This window comes from Orycteropus afer, unplaced genomic scaffold (genome assembly GCF_000298275.1).
Source record: "Orycteropus afer afer isolate SDZICR_OR568_19922 unplaced genomic scaffold, OryAfe1.0 scaffold00048, whole genome shotgun sequence".
Taxonomy (NCBI): Eukaryota; Metazoa; Chordata; class Mammalia; order Tubulidentata; family Orycteropodidae; genus Orycteropus; species Orycteropus afer.
Window position 1 is genome coordinate 2,672,370 of NW_006921635.1, and position 14,016 is coordinate 2,686,385.

Genomic DNA, 14,016 nt, shown 5'->3' on the forward strand with positions numbered 1-14,016 from the left:
GGGTGGAGGGTGAGGATCGAGAACTCTGGCCCCACGCCAGCTGGCAGGAGGGACACGGGGACATGGGAAGGCAGTGGGCAGGGCTCTCTGGGACGTGCACCCAGGGGGCTGAGCGTCTCCACTCCAAGGGGCAGCCTTCTCTCGGGCCGGGGGTCCTGACTCACGTTGGGGTGCCCGTCTCGCAGGACCTTGTGCAGCACGTGACACAGCTTCCAGCTGAGGATGGGGCTGCTGGCCAGCGGCAAGCCAATGGCATAGGACCAGAAGGTGAAGGCCCCTTTCTCATGGTGCGTGCCCAGGATGATGCCTGCTGGGTCAAGGCCCACAGAGCAGAGACTTGTGCAGAGGTAGGCGGGTGGGGGTGCTCGGGAGCATACGGGGCAGGGGTGCATGTGGGGACCACCCTAGAGCCGGGCACGGCTCCTCATGGTCACCTCCAGGTCGGCCCCCCCACCCCCAGAGACCACGACCTTCACCAGGGGGTGTGGGGCTCAGGACCAGAAAAAGGGCAAGGTCACAAGTTTAAGCGGGCCTAAGACGGGAGGCTCACAGAGGGTGGGCACAGTTCTCGGCCCCTGCCCAGAGATGGGGAGGGTCTCACAGACCCGTGAGGTGGATGGCCCCAGCAGCTATGCCCAGCATCCCGCTGCCCCCAAGGCCTGGCCGACTGTGTCCTCTCCCGCCCGCCCCGCCCCCTCTTGGCCAGCAGGGAAGGATACGCCGGGCGTGCTTCTCCTTCACAGGTGCCTCCTGGGTATTGATGGCTTTGCTGATGCTGATGGCCTGTGAGTGGATAAGGAGGCCCAAGTCAGAGAGCCACTCAGGCAACCTCCCCGGGGAAGGGACAGCAGACAGGATGGGTCCCACCAGGAAGGCAGGTGTGGAGATGAGGGGGGAGGGCTTCCCTCCGCCTAAGCACAGCCAGGAGGCCCTGGGAATGCAGTTAACGTGCCAGCTGCTGATGGGAAGGCTGTGTTCCAGAGGTCCCTCAGAGAAAAGGCCTGGCAATCTACAAAAAAAGCAGCCACCAGAACCCCGATGGTACGGAGCACAGTTCCCCTGACACACGGGGGCGCCTTGAGTCAAGCACAGCCTGACGACGAGTGCTCTGGAAGCAAAGCAAACCTCTAAGGGACTCTTCCTCTGTGGGTACGGCTATAACTACTGCTGACAGATGCCCCCACCACAGAGCCACCGAGTGCTTGCGTGGGTCCCCGCAGACGTGGGCTTGAGTAACCCTCATGGTCCCCTCAGATCAGCAGGCGTACTGACCTCCTTCCACACACAAGTGCCCATTGTGGCCTTGGCTCATTGAGATGCATAGCTTCTCGCCTAGCGCCCTGCCAGGCCACCAGCTCTGGCTCCCAAACTGGCCCTGGTGTCCCCACCTCCCTCAAGGGCCCAAACTGTGGGCTCACCCCTCCAAGTCCTCAGAGACCCTGGCAACCGGCTCAGCCTCTTATTTCAAAAGCTGAGGCGAGAGCTCCCTGGGTCCAGTCTCTTGGCTGCCAGGCCTCGGCAAACCAGCACGGCCTTCCCAGGCCTGGCTCCTTCCTGGGTCGGGACTCTGACACCCCACCCCCGCCCCGCCTGAACTGGAACTCCATCCGCCCACTGTAGCAACGGGGAGACGAGGATGATCGACAACTTTACCCACTAAAAGCCTACCACACAGGCCTCACGCCTCCTCGCGGTAGTCCCACCATGTGGTTACCACCCCATGTCCTTGATGAGGAAACTGAGGCACAGAGAGGGCGGGGATCTCATCTGTGCAGCTCACAGGTGGCAAAGCCAGGTGTACCTGACGCCAAGACCCATGTCTTCAGCCCAGGCATTGCCTTCACACAGGGCTGGGAAGAGGAGGGTGGGCAGGCCAGCAAGAGCTAAAAAGCCAGGCACACAGCCAACACTCAAACCAGAAGGGCTGCGTCCGGAGTTAATGGGTGGTACAAACGGGTCATGCCTGACTCCTAACCGAAAGCAGAGGCTCCCGTCTGCCCAGAGGCACCAGAATAAAGGCCTGAGGTTTTCAGCCGCTGCAAGCCCCATGGAGCCAGGATCAAGTGGAGCTGTTCCAGAAATGCAGGGCGGGTCAACATCAGCAATCAACCAGGCGACACAGCCTATCAGTCGGATAAGAGAACAGGACCACAGGACCAAGAAGGACAAAGAGAATCAAAGGCTCAGGAAACAATGGCACAAAGAACCAATGGACCATGGGAACCCCAGCCTCCATGACCCTGAGACCAGAAGAACTAGATGGTGCCTGGCTATCACTGCTGACCACTCTGAGAGGGATCCCAATAGAAGGTCCCAGATAGAGTGGGAGAAAAGTGTGGAACATAACTCAAAATCATAAAAAAAGACTAGGCTCAATGGTGTATGAGAGCTTAAAGTATGAAACACTTGGGGGTGTAGAAGGTGTGGTCTGCAGTGGGAGCCCCAACTCCATTTGAGGCTTGGCATAAGTTGCAGATGCCATCTGGGTTCTTCCTGAGCGTGAACCAGCGTCGCGGCTGTGCACAGACGAGGTCCAGGGCAAGCCTGGGAGCGGTGGTTTGCCCTCAGGAGGAGTGGGGTGAACGGAGATGGTGTTCACACAGGGAACTGGGGAACCTGCCCGGGAGGGTCCTTTTCTGATTTACATCAAGGTTGGGGTCTCGGTATTGTCTGGAAGCCGACTTGTGGCTAAGGCTCAGGCTGCAGGGTCATGAGTCACAGCCTGTCCGGACCACCACCTCGCCAGGAAGGCAGGCCCAGGGCCAGCACGGTAAGGCTTTCCCAACTTCACACCCCAAACATGGTCTTTTCCTGGTTCTGCAGTCCCACCTGTAACAGTGACGAATCGATCTACCATCAACCACGGTTTTATGAGTCCCCTTTTTCACAATCATATATAATTAGACGTGGCCGTGACTCAGCAGACTCCACTCAGCCTTCTCACGCCGACGTTGCCCTCGTCCTGGATGAGGGTCTTTGTCTTGTCTTTGTCCTGTCCAAGGCTTACTAAACGTGTCTCTATGGAACCTATTGGAATCTGGGGTCTCTTTTTCCCTATTATATTGGTCTCACAGAGACTGGTGGAACCCTTGAGACTATGACTCCTGGACACCCTTCAGGCCTGGAACTGAGCTCACTCCCATGGTTCAACTTTCAGCCAAACAGACAGGCCTGTAAGGTGAACACCTGGGAGGTGTGCACTCCTCAGAACAATCAACCATCCCAAGTCCAAGGGCAGCATGTGCCCAGGGATGAAGCTCAGAAGGCAGGAAGGAACAGGAGAGAAGGACCAAGGGAACCCGAACCACAGGGAGGAAGTGGGAGGAGTTCTTTGCATTCATTGGGGGGGGACCGTGATCAAGGTCAGCAAACAAAATGTGAATGCATTTACATATGAATGGGATTTAAATATGAACTGTTGAACGGAAAACCAGTTTGCTCTGTAAGCTTTCACCCAAGTCCCAATAAAAAGTTAAAAAAGAAAAAGAATCACACAACTGAGATCATCTCAATCAATGATGAAAACGTATTTGACAAAATTCAATCCTCATTCATGAAAAAAAAAAAAGAAAAATCAACACTCAACACGATAGGAACAGAAGGAAGTTCTTCGACCTAACAAAGGGCAATTAGGAAAACACAGAGAAACCAGCACATCACACTCCAGGAGGGAGACTGGGGGCTTTCCCTTTGAGGGCAGGGACGGCCGCCTTCACCACTGCTGGTCAACCTTGTTTGAAAAGCCCTAGCTGAAGCAATCAGGCTCCAAAAACAAATAAGTAAAAGGTATCCGAAAACCAGGAAGAAGGAATAAAACTATCCCTTTGTGCAGGCGGCATGATCCTATACAGAGAAAACCCCAAGGATTCTACCAGAAAGCCATCGGAACTAATCAATGAATTCTGTGAAGTGGCAGGTTGCAAGGTCAACAGCCAATCAGCTGCATTTCTACACAGTGGCAGTGAGCACTCTGAAAAGGACTAAGGAGATCATTCCATTTATAATAGCATCTAAAAGAGTGAGATACCTAGGAAGATGTTTAATCAAAGCGAAAGACCTGCAGTCAGCAACTATAAACATTCTAAGAGAAATCAAACAACATGAGTAAGAGGAAAGACAGTATGTGTTCATGGATGGGAAGGGCTCCTACAGCTCAGGTCAGTACCACCCAAAGCCACCTACAGATCCAGTTGTTGTTGTTGTTATGTGCCATCGAGTCAGACCTGACTCACAGCGACCCCTCCCTTGGGTTTCCGAGGCAGTATCACTACGGAAGTAGATTGCCCCATCTTCCTTCAGATCCGGTAGGTCCCATCAAAATTCCAACAGCCTATTTGCAGAAATGGAAAGGGCAGTCCTCAAACGTATAAGGACCCAAATAGCAAAGCAATCTTGAAGAAGAATAAAGCAGTAACACTCATATTTCCTGATTCCAAAACATATTACAAGCGACAGTAATTAAAACAGTCTGGTATTTGTAAAATAACAGATATATAGAACAATGGAACAGAACTGGAAGTCCATTAAAACAAAAAAAATCTATACACCTATGGAACCAGAGGGTGCTCTGGTAGCACAGTACCTAAGGCATTTGACTGCTAACCAGCAGGCTGGCGGTTCAAACCCACCAGCCACTTCTCAGAAGGAAGGTTGGCCAATCTACTTCTGAAGTGATACTGCCTCGGAAATCCAAGGAGGGGTTGCTGAGTTGGGTCTGACTCAACGACACATAAACAACAACAACAACTCTAATAGACAGAAGCTTCAGCAGAAGACAAACCAGAGAGATCGGGCCTCGTAAAAATTAAATCCTTGTTCACCAACGTGAAAGACAACCCACAAAGTTGGAGGAAGCTTTGGAAACTATTTTTCAGATAGGGACCTAACATCCAAAGTATAAATAAAACTTCTACCACTTGACAACAAAAAGAACAAAAAGACAACCCAATCACAAAATGGGCAAAGGACAGGCAGTTCACCACGGAGGAGATCCAAGTGGCCAAAAGGCACGTGAAAAGATGCTCAACATCATTAGCATTAAACCAAACTCGAAATCAAACCCATGGCCATCAAGTCGGCTCCGACTCACAGAGACCCCCGCTGCGTTTCCAGCGCTGTAAATCTTTACAGAGACTGACTGCCTCATCCTTCTTCCATGGAGTAGCTGGTGGGTTCAAACCACCAACCTTATGGTTAGCAGCCAAATGCCTTAACCACTACACGCCATCAGAGTCCCCACAATGAGATACCACCTGACTATTAGCAGAATGGAAGTAATAATAATTAAAAACAGAAAACAGTAAGTGCTGACAAGGTTGTGGAGAAACTGAAACCTTTATCCACAGCTGGTGGGAATGTAAAACGGTGCAGCTACTGGGGAAACCAGTTTGGTGGTTCCTCAAAAAGTTTAACATAGAACTATCATATGACTCAATCCTAGGTACAGGTACCCAGAAATGAAGGCAGGAACGTGAACAGAAACTTGTACACCAGTGTTCACTGTGGCACTTTTCACAATAGCCAAAAGGCAACCAAAACAGTCATCATCAAGAGATGATGGATAAAGAGAATGTAGTTCACACACACAGTGGACTACTACTCAGCCATGAACAGGAATGAAGACCTAACGCTGCCACACATGGAGGAACCTGGAGGATGTGATGCTGAGTGAGAGAAGCAGTCCCCAAGGGGCAAGTACTGTATGATCCCACTTAGATGAAATAAAAGCAAATACCCAGAAACCAGAGACTGTTAACAGTTACCACGGTGGGAGGGAGGAGGGAGGTGGATATATGTTTGAGGACACGGAGCTGACACTCACGGTGGTGGAGTATTTTGGAAAAGGACAGTGATAATGGTGGCACAACACGAAAAATGCCATCAATGGCACTGAATTATGAACATGGACGTCGTTTCCGTGTTTTCACACAAGAAACCGCACCCCCGTGTAGTTCTCTCTCTCTCTCTCTCTCTCTCTCACACACACACACACACACGCACACGGGGCTGCCCTGAGTAGAAGCTGCATCCAGGAGGGTAGCCCGGCTCCCCAGCCGCCCTGACACTGGAGATGGCCGGCTACCTGGTCGGGAAGATTCCAGGTGAGATTGGAGGGGAGCCGCGGCTGCAGCTTCACCCAGGCCAGCAGCTTCCTCGTCCCGACACGACCCTCGAGAAGATCCCAGCAAGGGTTGAGCCAATTCCTCTCCCTCCAGGGGCCTCCCCTGCCCCTGCGGATGGGAGAAACAGCGAGCACCCCTGAGAAAGGGGCAGGGCATCTGTCTGAGGGACACTGCATGCCATCTCAGTCTCCTCGGAGCTGGCCCTTCACTGCTGACTCAGTGTGCACTGAGTACCCCCTGCTAGGTGCCGGGCCTCTGAAGATGCACCCCATGTCATCTTCGCCAGGAGGCATCCTGCCAAGGGCCCTCGATTCACTTCCCAGGGCACCTGTGGCCGCTGACAGCAACATGCTGCACGTGTGTATACGTGGAGTGGCAATGTCCAGAGGAGGACACTTTGCCCCCTCCTACTGCTGCACCACAACCATGCTGCACGTAGGTCCCAGGGAAGTGGCACAGAGTGGGGCACCAGGCGCACTGGGCCAGGACACAGGCACACGAGCTGGCTCTGGGCACCACCCGCCCAGCACCCAGAGAACAGGGCTCGTTTCAGCCAGGCGGCAGGAACACAACGCCGCTGTGTGCAAGGCGGGCAGATGTGTGGGCCGGGGCCTCCCCAGCCCAGGGGCACACAAGGAGGCACAGTGCTCGCACAGTGGGGGACTGTGGCCAATGCACAGGCCTCGCTCTTCCTGCCAGGCACCTCGGCCAAGTCTTGTCCCCAGGGAGGGGCAGGCAGGCTCTGGTGACAGCCCCTCCCCGTTCACTGTCTCTGTGGAGTCACCTACTCTAGATACACCATGTAAGTGTCCATCAATGTCCAGAGTAGGTCAGAGGTCAGTCCAGGTACCGTCTGTGACCCAGCATCAGGGCTCCCAGAGTCACCAATGGTGTGGCAGTGCAGTGAGTGAGTGACTTAATGTGGCCCTTCTAGCCATCATCTTCCTAACTCCCACCTAATGATGGGTGGGACCATATACAAGTGAAGTGCCTATGGTCCACCCAGGGGATTGGGCAGCTTGTTAATAATATAAATAAGGTTCATGGCACCATCAATGGCAGGGGGTAGAGGGCATACAAATAAGGTGTGTGGAACCCTAATTGTGGGGACTGGCCCATTCCACCATCCCGCTAGGCCATCAAGATAGAAGAGCCAGGAGAAGAGCGTGTCCTTTGTACCCGAGATCCCTGTGCTGGGAGCGTCCCAAGCTCAGAAGCCAGAGAGCGAGCGAGCGAGAGAGCTGTAACACTGGGGACAGTGAGAAACGGCAGCAGAACCAGGAGACCTGCAGGAGACAGTGTGGTGGCCTCCAGACCCAGGGAGCAGGAAAGCCAAGCGCCCTCATGCAGGAAGTTTGCTGGCCGACTGGGGTGCCTCTGGGCGTTTACAGCACAGCTGAAACAGCTTTGTAACACTTGCTTGAGCAGGGCCACGGGTGGCCGAGGGCCAGAGCGAGCCGAGCCTGCAGCCACTGCTGAGAAGAAGCTGTCCTGAAGAACTGTATCCTGAGTCTTTTCTATCCTGAATGTAATCTGTTACTTGCCTAATAAACCCCACAGTTCTGAGTGTGGTCTGAGTTATGTGTGGCCTCTGCAATGAATTACTAAACACAGCAGAGAAGTAGAGAGAGCCTGGGAGGGACAGCTGGTGTCAGAATTGGTAAGGCTGGAGGCAGATGGATGTCTGACCTCTGTCTCACAGGAATCAGCCTTGGGCTGTTGATGCTGACAATGAGTCTCTCCCCCTTCAGAAGTCAGAGGAGGTCACACACCTCTAACGCTGCTGTTTTCACAGGCCGAATCAGGGCTTCATTTCTTCCTGGCTGAGTAGTATCCCACTGCATGGACAGGCCATATCTTCTTTATCTAGCCATCTGTTGGTGGACATTTAGGCTGTTTCCACCTTTGGGTTACTGTGAACAGTGCTGCCAGGAGCATGTTGATCCAGGTGTTTGTCTAGATCCCTGCTTTCAAGTCCTCTGGGTATCTAGTAGAATTAGAACAGAATTGCTAGGTCCTATGGTAACCCACTGGCACTGCGGAAGAGAGGCCTGGAGATCTCCTTCCATAAAATTATAAGCAAGAAAACCCTATGGAGCAGTTCTGCTGTTTAACACACGGGGTTGCCATGAGTCAGAATCAGCTCCAAGGCAACAAGCAACGACAGAGTGGTCACTCACGTTGAACTCGTGGGCTCCTGTGTGGTGCACAGTCCTGCTCCTGGGTTTACATCTGGAAGCAGCACTGCCAGGGCGCTGGCTCTGGGCACCGGGTTTCCACACCAGCACATCACCTCACACCAACCCAGGGTGTTCGTGGGTTCTGCCCATTTTGAAGGACATGGACTGGAAATGTCCAAGTCCATACCCTAGCCCAGGGCTACAGCGGCATACACTCTCCATGTCTGCCCTTTATTCTGTCTGGTGCAGGCCACAGCCAGTGGGCTGGCCTGCAGAAGGGCAGCGGGTGGGGGGCAGGAAAGGCCAGGGACCTCCATCAGGTGGGAGCGGTGAGGATGCTCCAGGGTGCCTGCGTCACCAGGCTTGTCAGGACAAAAGGTTGGTGTCAACAATCTAAGCAAAATCATCGTGAGCTCGGCCACGCAGCTGGCATGGTGCTAAGTGCTAACAGTTAAATCATCTTGAGCTCGGCCACGCAGCTGGCATGGTGCTAAACGCATTACCAGTAACATCTCATGCAATCCTCATCAACAGCCCCAGTGGTGGGTGGATAGACATCCAGGTCTAAGGAGCCAAATGGCCTGCCCAGGGTCCCAGGCACAAAGGATTCAGGCCGAGTGCTCTCTCCATACCAGGCTCGATTCCAGCCCTCTGCCCATACAGATTCGATCCCCACAAACCTCCACGGTTAATGCCAATGAGGAAAGTGAGCCACAGGGTGGGAGGGAGACCACCCCAGGGCCCTCAGCTCCGGAGCAGCTGGCAGAACTGTGTAGGCCCAGCAGGGTGTCGACATAAACCCCCTCTTCCTTCCACAACAGGAATGACAGGAACCCGGCCACCAACGGCCCACAGGGCTCAAAGAGGACCTGGCTTGACTCCCAACTCTGACGCAGGTTCTGGATCCGGGATTTGTTCAAACCCACGGGGAATAAAAGCATTGTTCCAAAGGCATCTCTCAGTTCTGGCTCCCCACTAGCTCCCTATGTCCTTGGCCAGGATGGGGCCTCCCTGAAGACCCTGTAAGCCCGAGGTGACACTCCTGTTCCTCCCAGGGCCAGGAGCCTTCGTCCCAGACTGGCAACTCCAGGGGACACATATGGGAAAGCAGGTGGCCCTCCTGAGACACTGTGGACTGCAGACAGAAACTGAGCCTGGAAGGTGGACACGGCAAGCCAGAGTGACTCCTGCCCTGCCCTGCCTCATAGACTCAGGTGCTTGACACATACTATAGCACTGTGACCCAGGGTGGAGGGGCCACAGAAAGTTCTGGAAGACTTGGCTCAGGGACGAGCCATCCAGCAGAAGGGTAGCAGGAAGGGGACAGAGTTACAGACGAGAGTGTCTTGTCGGGGCTCAACATTCCCAACACCACTCTGGAGGGGCCAGGGCTGCGTGACCCAAGAGACTGCCATCCACGATGCCCACACCGTATCTGTGGGTACTCTGCACAATGGGGTGCACCCAGGGTCTGTGGGTGCTTTGTGCAGTGGGGGGCGTCCTGGGGTCCGTGGGCGCTCTGCATGGCAGGGACGCTAGAACCAAAACCAAGCCCACTGCTGTAGAGCCGACTCCTGCTCACGGCGACTCCACGGGTCACGGGGTTCCCTCGGCTGTGATCTTTATGGCAGCAAATCACCAGGTCTTTCTTCTGCAGTGCTCCTGGGTGGGTGGGAACCGGCAACCTCTGGGTTAGCAGCCAACTGCAGACTGCCTGTGGCACCCAGGGACCTGCAGGGAAAACTCCTTTTTGCCCAAGAGGCACCACTCCTGGGAACCTGGGCACAGCAGACAAACGATGGCTCTTCTCACTGTGCTCTGCCCGGCCCAGACCCTCAGTTGGCCACCTGCGAGGCAGCGCCAAGCAAGCCCTCGGTCTTCTAGCACGTAAACAGCACAAAGCCCACCTGAGGCCCTTCCAGAACACACAGGCTGCGTTACAGCTTAGACTCTGATGCACCTGGACTGTGGAGGGCTGTGGCCACGGCGGGAGCCCTGACTCCCTCGGGCTGCTGACCTAAGTTCAGGTGCCATCTGAGTTCTCTCTGAATGCAGCTGTACAGAGACCAGTTGAGGGCAAACCTAGGGTGGGGCAGTCTGATCTCAAGAAGAGTGCGGTTGAAAGTAGATTCTGCTCACACAAAGCACTAGGGAATTTGCCTGGCTGTGTCCTTAATGATGTACCCAAACCAGCCACATTCTCCAGGTTAAAGGTTGGGGTCCCGACACTGCCTTGAAGCCACTGTGTGGCTACATGGTCATCAATCTATACCCTGACCACCACACAGCCAGGTGGTCAGACCCCAGAACCCAGTCCTGTAACTCCTTTAAATCTGTGACGATGCTCCCCCGCTCCTGCAGCCCCGTCTGTGACAGTGATGAGTCGACCTGCCACCAATTATGATTTTGTGATGATTTCCTTTGTTTTCTATTGTACATAATTAGCCCCAAGGCTGGGAGTCAGCAGACTCCATTCAGCATCTGTACTGTGTACATGCTGATGGCTTCCCTCATCCTAAGGACTGGCCTTGTTTTGTCCTTGTCCTGTTTAAGGCTTAATAAAAGGGTCTCTAGAGAACATATTTGACTCTGAGGTTTTTTTCCCAAGCACAATGCATAAAACCCATCTAAGGCATTTCTAGAATATAAACACACACAAAGAATATAAACACACACAAAGGCATTTCCAGAACACGTGCACGCACAAAGCCCATCTAAGGCGTTCCTAGAAGGTAGGCACACACAAAGCCTATTTAAGGCGTTCCTAGAAGGTAGGCATGTACAAAGCCCATCTAAGGTGCTTCTAAGAAGGCGTGCACACGTGAAGTCCACCTAAGGCATTTCTAGAATATAAGCGTGCACGAAGTCCATCTAAGATGTTTCTAGAAAGTAGTATACACAAAGCCCATCTAAGGTGTTCCTAGAACATGTGCACGCACAAAGCCCATGTGAGGAGTTTCTAGAACATAAGCAAAAGAGGCCTATCTAAGGTGTTTTTAGAATGCGTGCATGCACGAAGCCCGTCTAAGGCATTCTTAGAAAATACAAATGCAAGAAGCCCATCTAGGCATTTCCAGAACACATGCACACACAACTCGTCTAGGGTGTTCCTAGAACGTAAGCACGCATGAAGCCTGTCTAAGGCGTTCTTAGAATGTAAGTACATGTGAAGCCCGTCTAAGGTGTTCCTACAACGTAAGCACATGTGAAACCTAAGGCGTTCCTAGAACAGAAGCATGCACTAAGCCTGGCTAAGGCGTTCTTAGAATGTAAGCACATGGAAAGCCCGTCTAAGGTGTTCCTAGAATGCGTGCATGCATGAAGCCTGTCTATAGGCGTTTCTAGAACTAAGCAGAGACGAAGCCCATCTAAGGTGTTCCTAGACTGTGAGCACGCACAAAGTGCATCTATAGATGTTTCTAGAATGTAAACACACACAAAGTCTAAGACATTTCACTGTGTCCTGGAAACTCGTGCCGTCCTTCTGTTCCTCAAATGTGGCAGGCTGGCCCCTACCCCAACCAGACCATCTCCAGTCACCCAGCTCTGTGCTAGAATGTCCCCTTGTTGGGTGGTCTTCCACCACCACCACCACCACTCCCAGGGGCCACACAGCACAGTGTCTGAGTCCACGTAGAGCACTGAATCTGAAATTCTCTGGTCTGTCTACTGCTTATACTCCGGCCCGCCACCAACAGCCAATCATAAGGACACAGTGAGGCATTCCTATCTGCTGTCTTCCCAGCTCCATCTCCAGTGGCCACCCAGTGCCTGGTGGTCCACCAGTGTTCACTGGACGAATGAACGCATGAACACCTGAATGGACAGAAGCTCTTTCAAACACGAGCACTGGGTAAAATCAAGGCACCGAGTGTCTCTCTCCAGCTCAGTATCTAACCACCAGAGTTCAATGGCTGGGTTACCCCACGACAGCTGTAAGAACAATTTCTATTTTTAAAATCAACACTGAGGTTAATCAGACATAAGCCTCCTTGTGCTACTATCACAGTGTCCAACAGTGGCATTTTGTAGGGACAAAAACTTTCTTCAAAGAGCTGGACACAGGGACATGGGCAAAGCAGCAAGCGTTTGTGTTTCCAAAGTGTTGTTTGAAGGACAGAAAGGTCTCATTCAAATGTTTTTGTGACCTTAGAGTCCACTGGTGGGAGCAAACACAGGACTCTGGCCAAGTGTGGGAGCCCAGGGGAAGGAGCCTGTCCTTGCCGGGATTCCATTCAGGAAGTCACAGCTTGCCAACTGCCACGTCTCCTCTGGGCTTCGAGGGTGACACACGAGGAGTGTGAGGGCTCAGCCCTCTTCCGGCTGCCACCCTTCCTGAGTCACAGCAGCCAGCCCGGGTAATTTCGTCCCCCGGGCCCTGGTGACATCACTCCCCAAACCTGTCCACCCTGCGAGCCAGGGGGCTGACTCACTCACAGGCAAGAGAGCCTACTGCAGTTGGAGAAGTGTGTTGATTTCAGAGACAGAAAATACTAAACATTTCTCCACAGCTGTGTCCCTGGAGTGGGTGCCGTGGGCCCACAGGCTCCCACAAGCAGATGGTGTGAAGAAAGGGGAGTCGTCAGCTCTCTGTTCACTCAAGAAGCCTTGGCAACATATTCATTCATTCATTCGTTTGTTCACTCACTCATTCATTCGTTCAGCACACGTGTATGGAGTGCCTCCAAGTCAGACACCACCCCTGCCTGGAGGAGCTCAGGGTTAAGTGGACAGTGTAGCTATGAACAAGGCACTGAAAGGGCTTGGCAGGATGTGTGTGTGTGCGTGCATGCACGCACCCATGCGCAACTCTCACTCCTTCTCCCATGACCCTGTATCTGAAACATGTGGGCCCATCATCTGTCCACTCCTCCCAGCTCTGCTTGCTCGGGCCTGGCGGGTCAGAGACGCGGGAAGACAACGTGGATAACGTGTCATCAGAACTGGGGGGCACAGGAGGGGTGTGGTGGGTGGCCTCACAAACAAGGTGACATCTGAGTCAGCCCTGGAAATAAACAGCATCTACCAAGGGGGCCAGGCCGGCAGAGGCTCCCCAGCTCGGGGGCCAGCGTCTCAGGTTCCCGGCACTCAGGGTTTCCCTGTCCTACAGCCAAGCAGGCCTTGCACGATCCCGGCGCTTCCACTTCGAGCTGCTGGAATCCAGCGGCCAGCTGGGTTCATTCACAGTCAGCCTGGCGGGCAGGGACAGTGACCTGGGCAAGGTCCCTATTGAGAAGGAAGTCACACCTCTTGGGGGCTTTCCCCCGTGGTATATCCTCTGAGGGCACACTGTCACCAGAGGAAGAGGCCTGCAGAGAGCTGTGGGAGATGAACCCCTGCAACGGGGTCAGTCAGCCAGGCAGCTGCTGAGGGCTTTAGGGGAGGCGGCCTAGGGGGCTGGTGAGCCTGCTTCTGTCTCCTTGGCAGAAAGGAGCCTTGGTGTCCTCTGTTCATTCATCAATTAACCAATATTTATTGGTGCCGGCCCCATGCCAGCCTGTGGGGACCCAGGAGGAGAAGACGGGGCCGTTCTCCCACCCCGAGAGTTTCCAGTGGTCCCATAACAGCAGCAGTGGTCTGGTTATCCACCACATGGTTTCGATTTCTCCCCAACTCTAGGGCTGGGGAACTTTTTAAAAATTGCAAACATTTTACCAATAAAGAAAATGAGGTCCAGAAAGGGGCAGGTGACTTGCATTTCTCCTACAGTTTTA

General features: G+C 53.5%; 1 protein-coding gene across 1 annotated transcript in view; it reads right to left on the bottom strand.

Moving 5' to 3' along the window:
* Positions 1–14,016, bottom strand: part of HIP1R (huntingtin interacting protein 1 related) — a 38,201-nt gene that overhangs the window by 12,732 nt on the left and 11,453 nt on the right. The window contains exons 2-3 of the mRNA XM_007938134.2: positions 720–783; positions 165–307 (exon numbers count right to left, since the gene is read on the bottom strand). Coding sequence (XP_007936325.2) covers positions 165–307; positions 720–783 — 207 coding nt within the window. The remainder of the gene's footprint in view (positions 1–164; positions 308–719; positions 784–14,016) is intronic.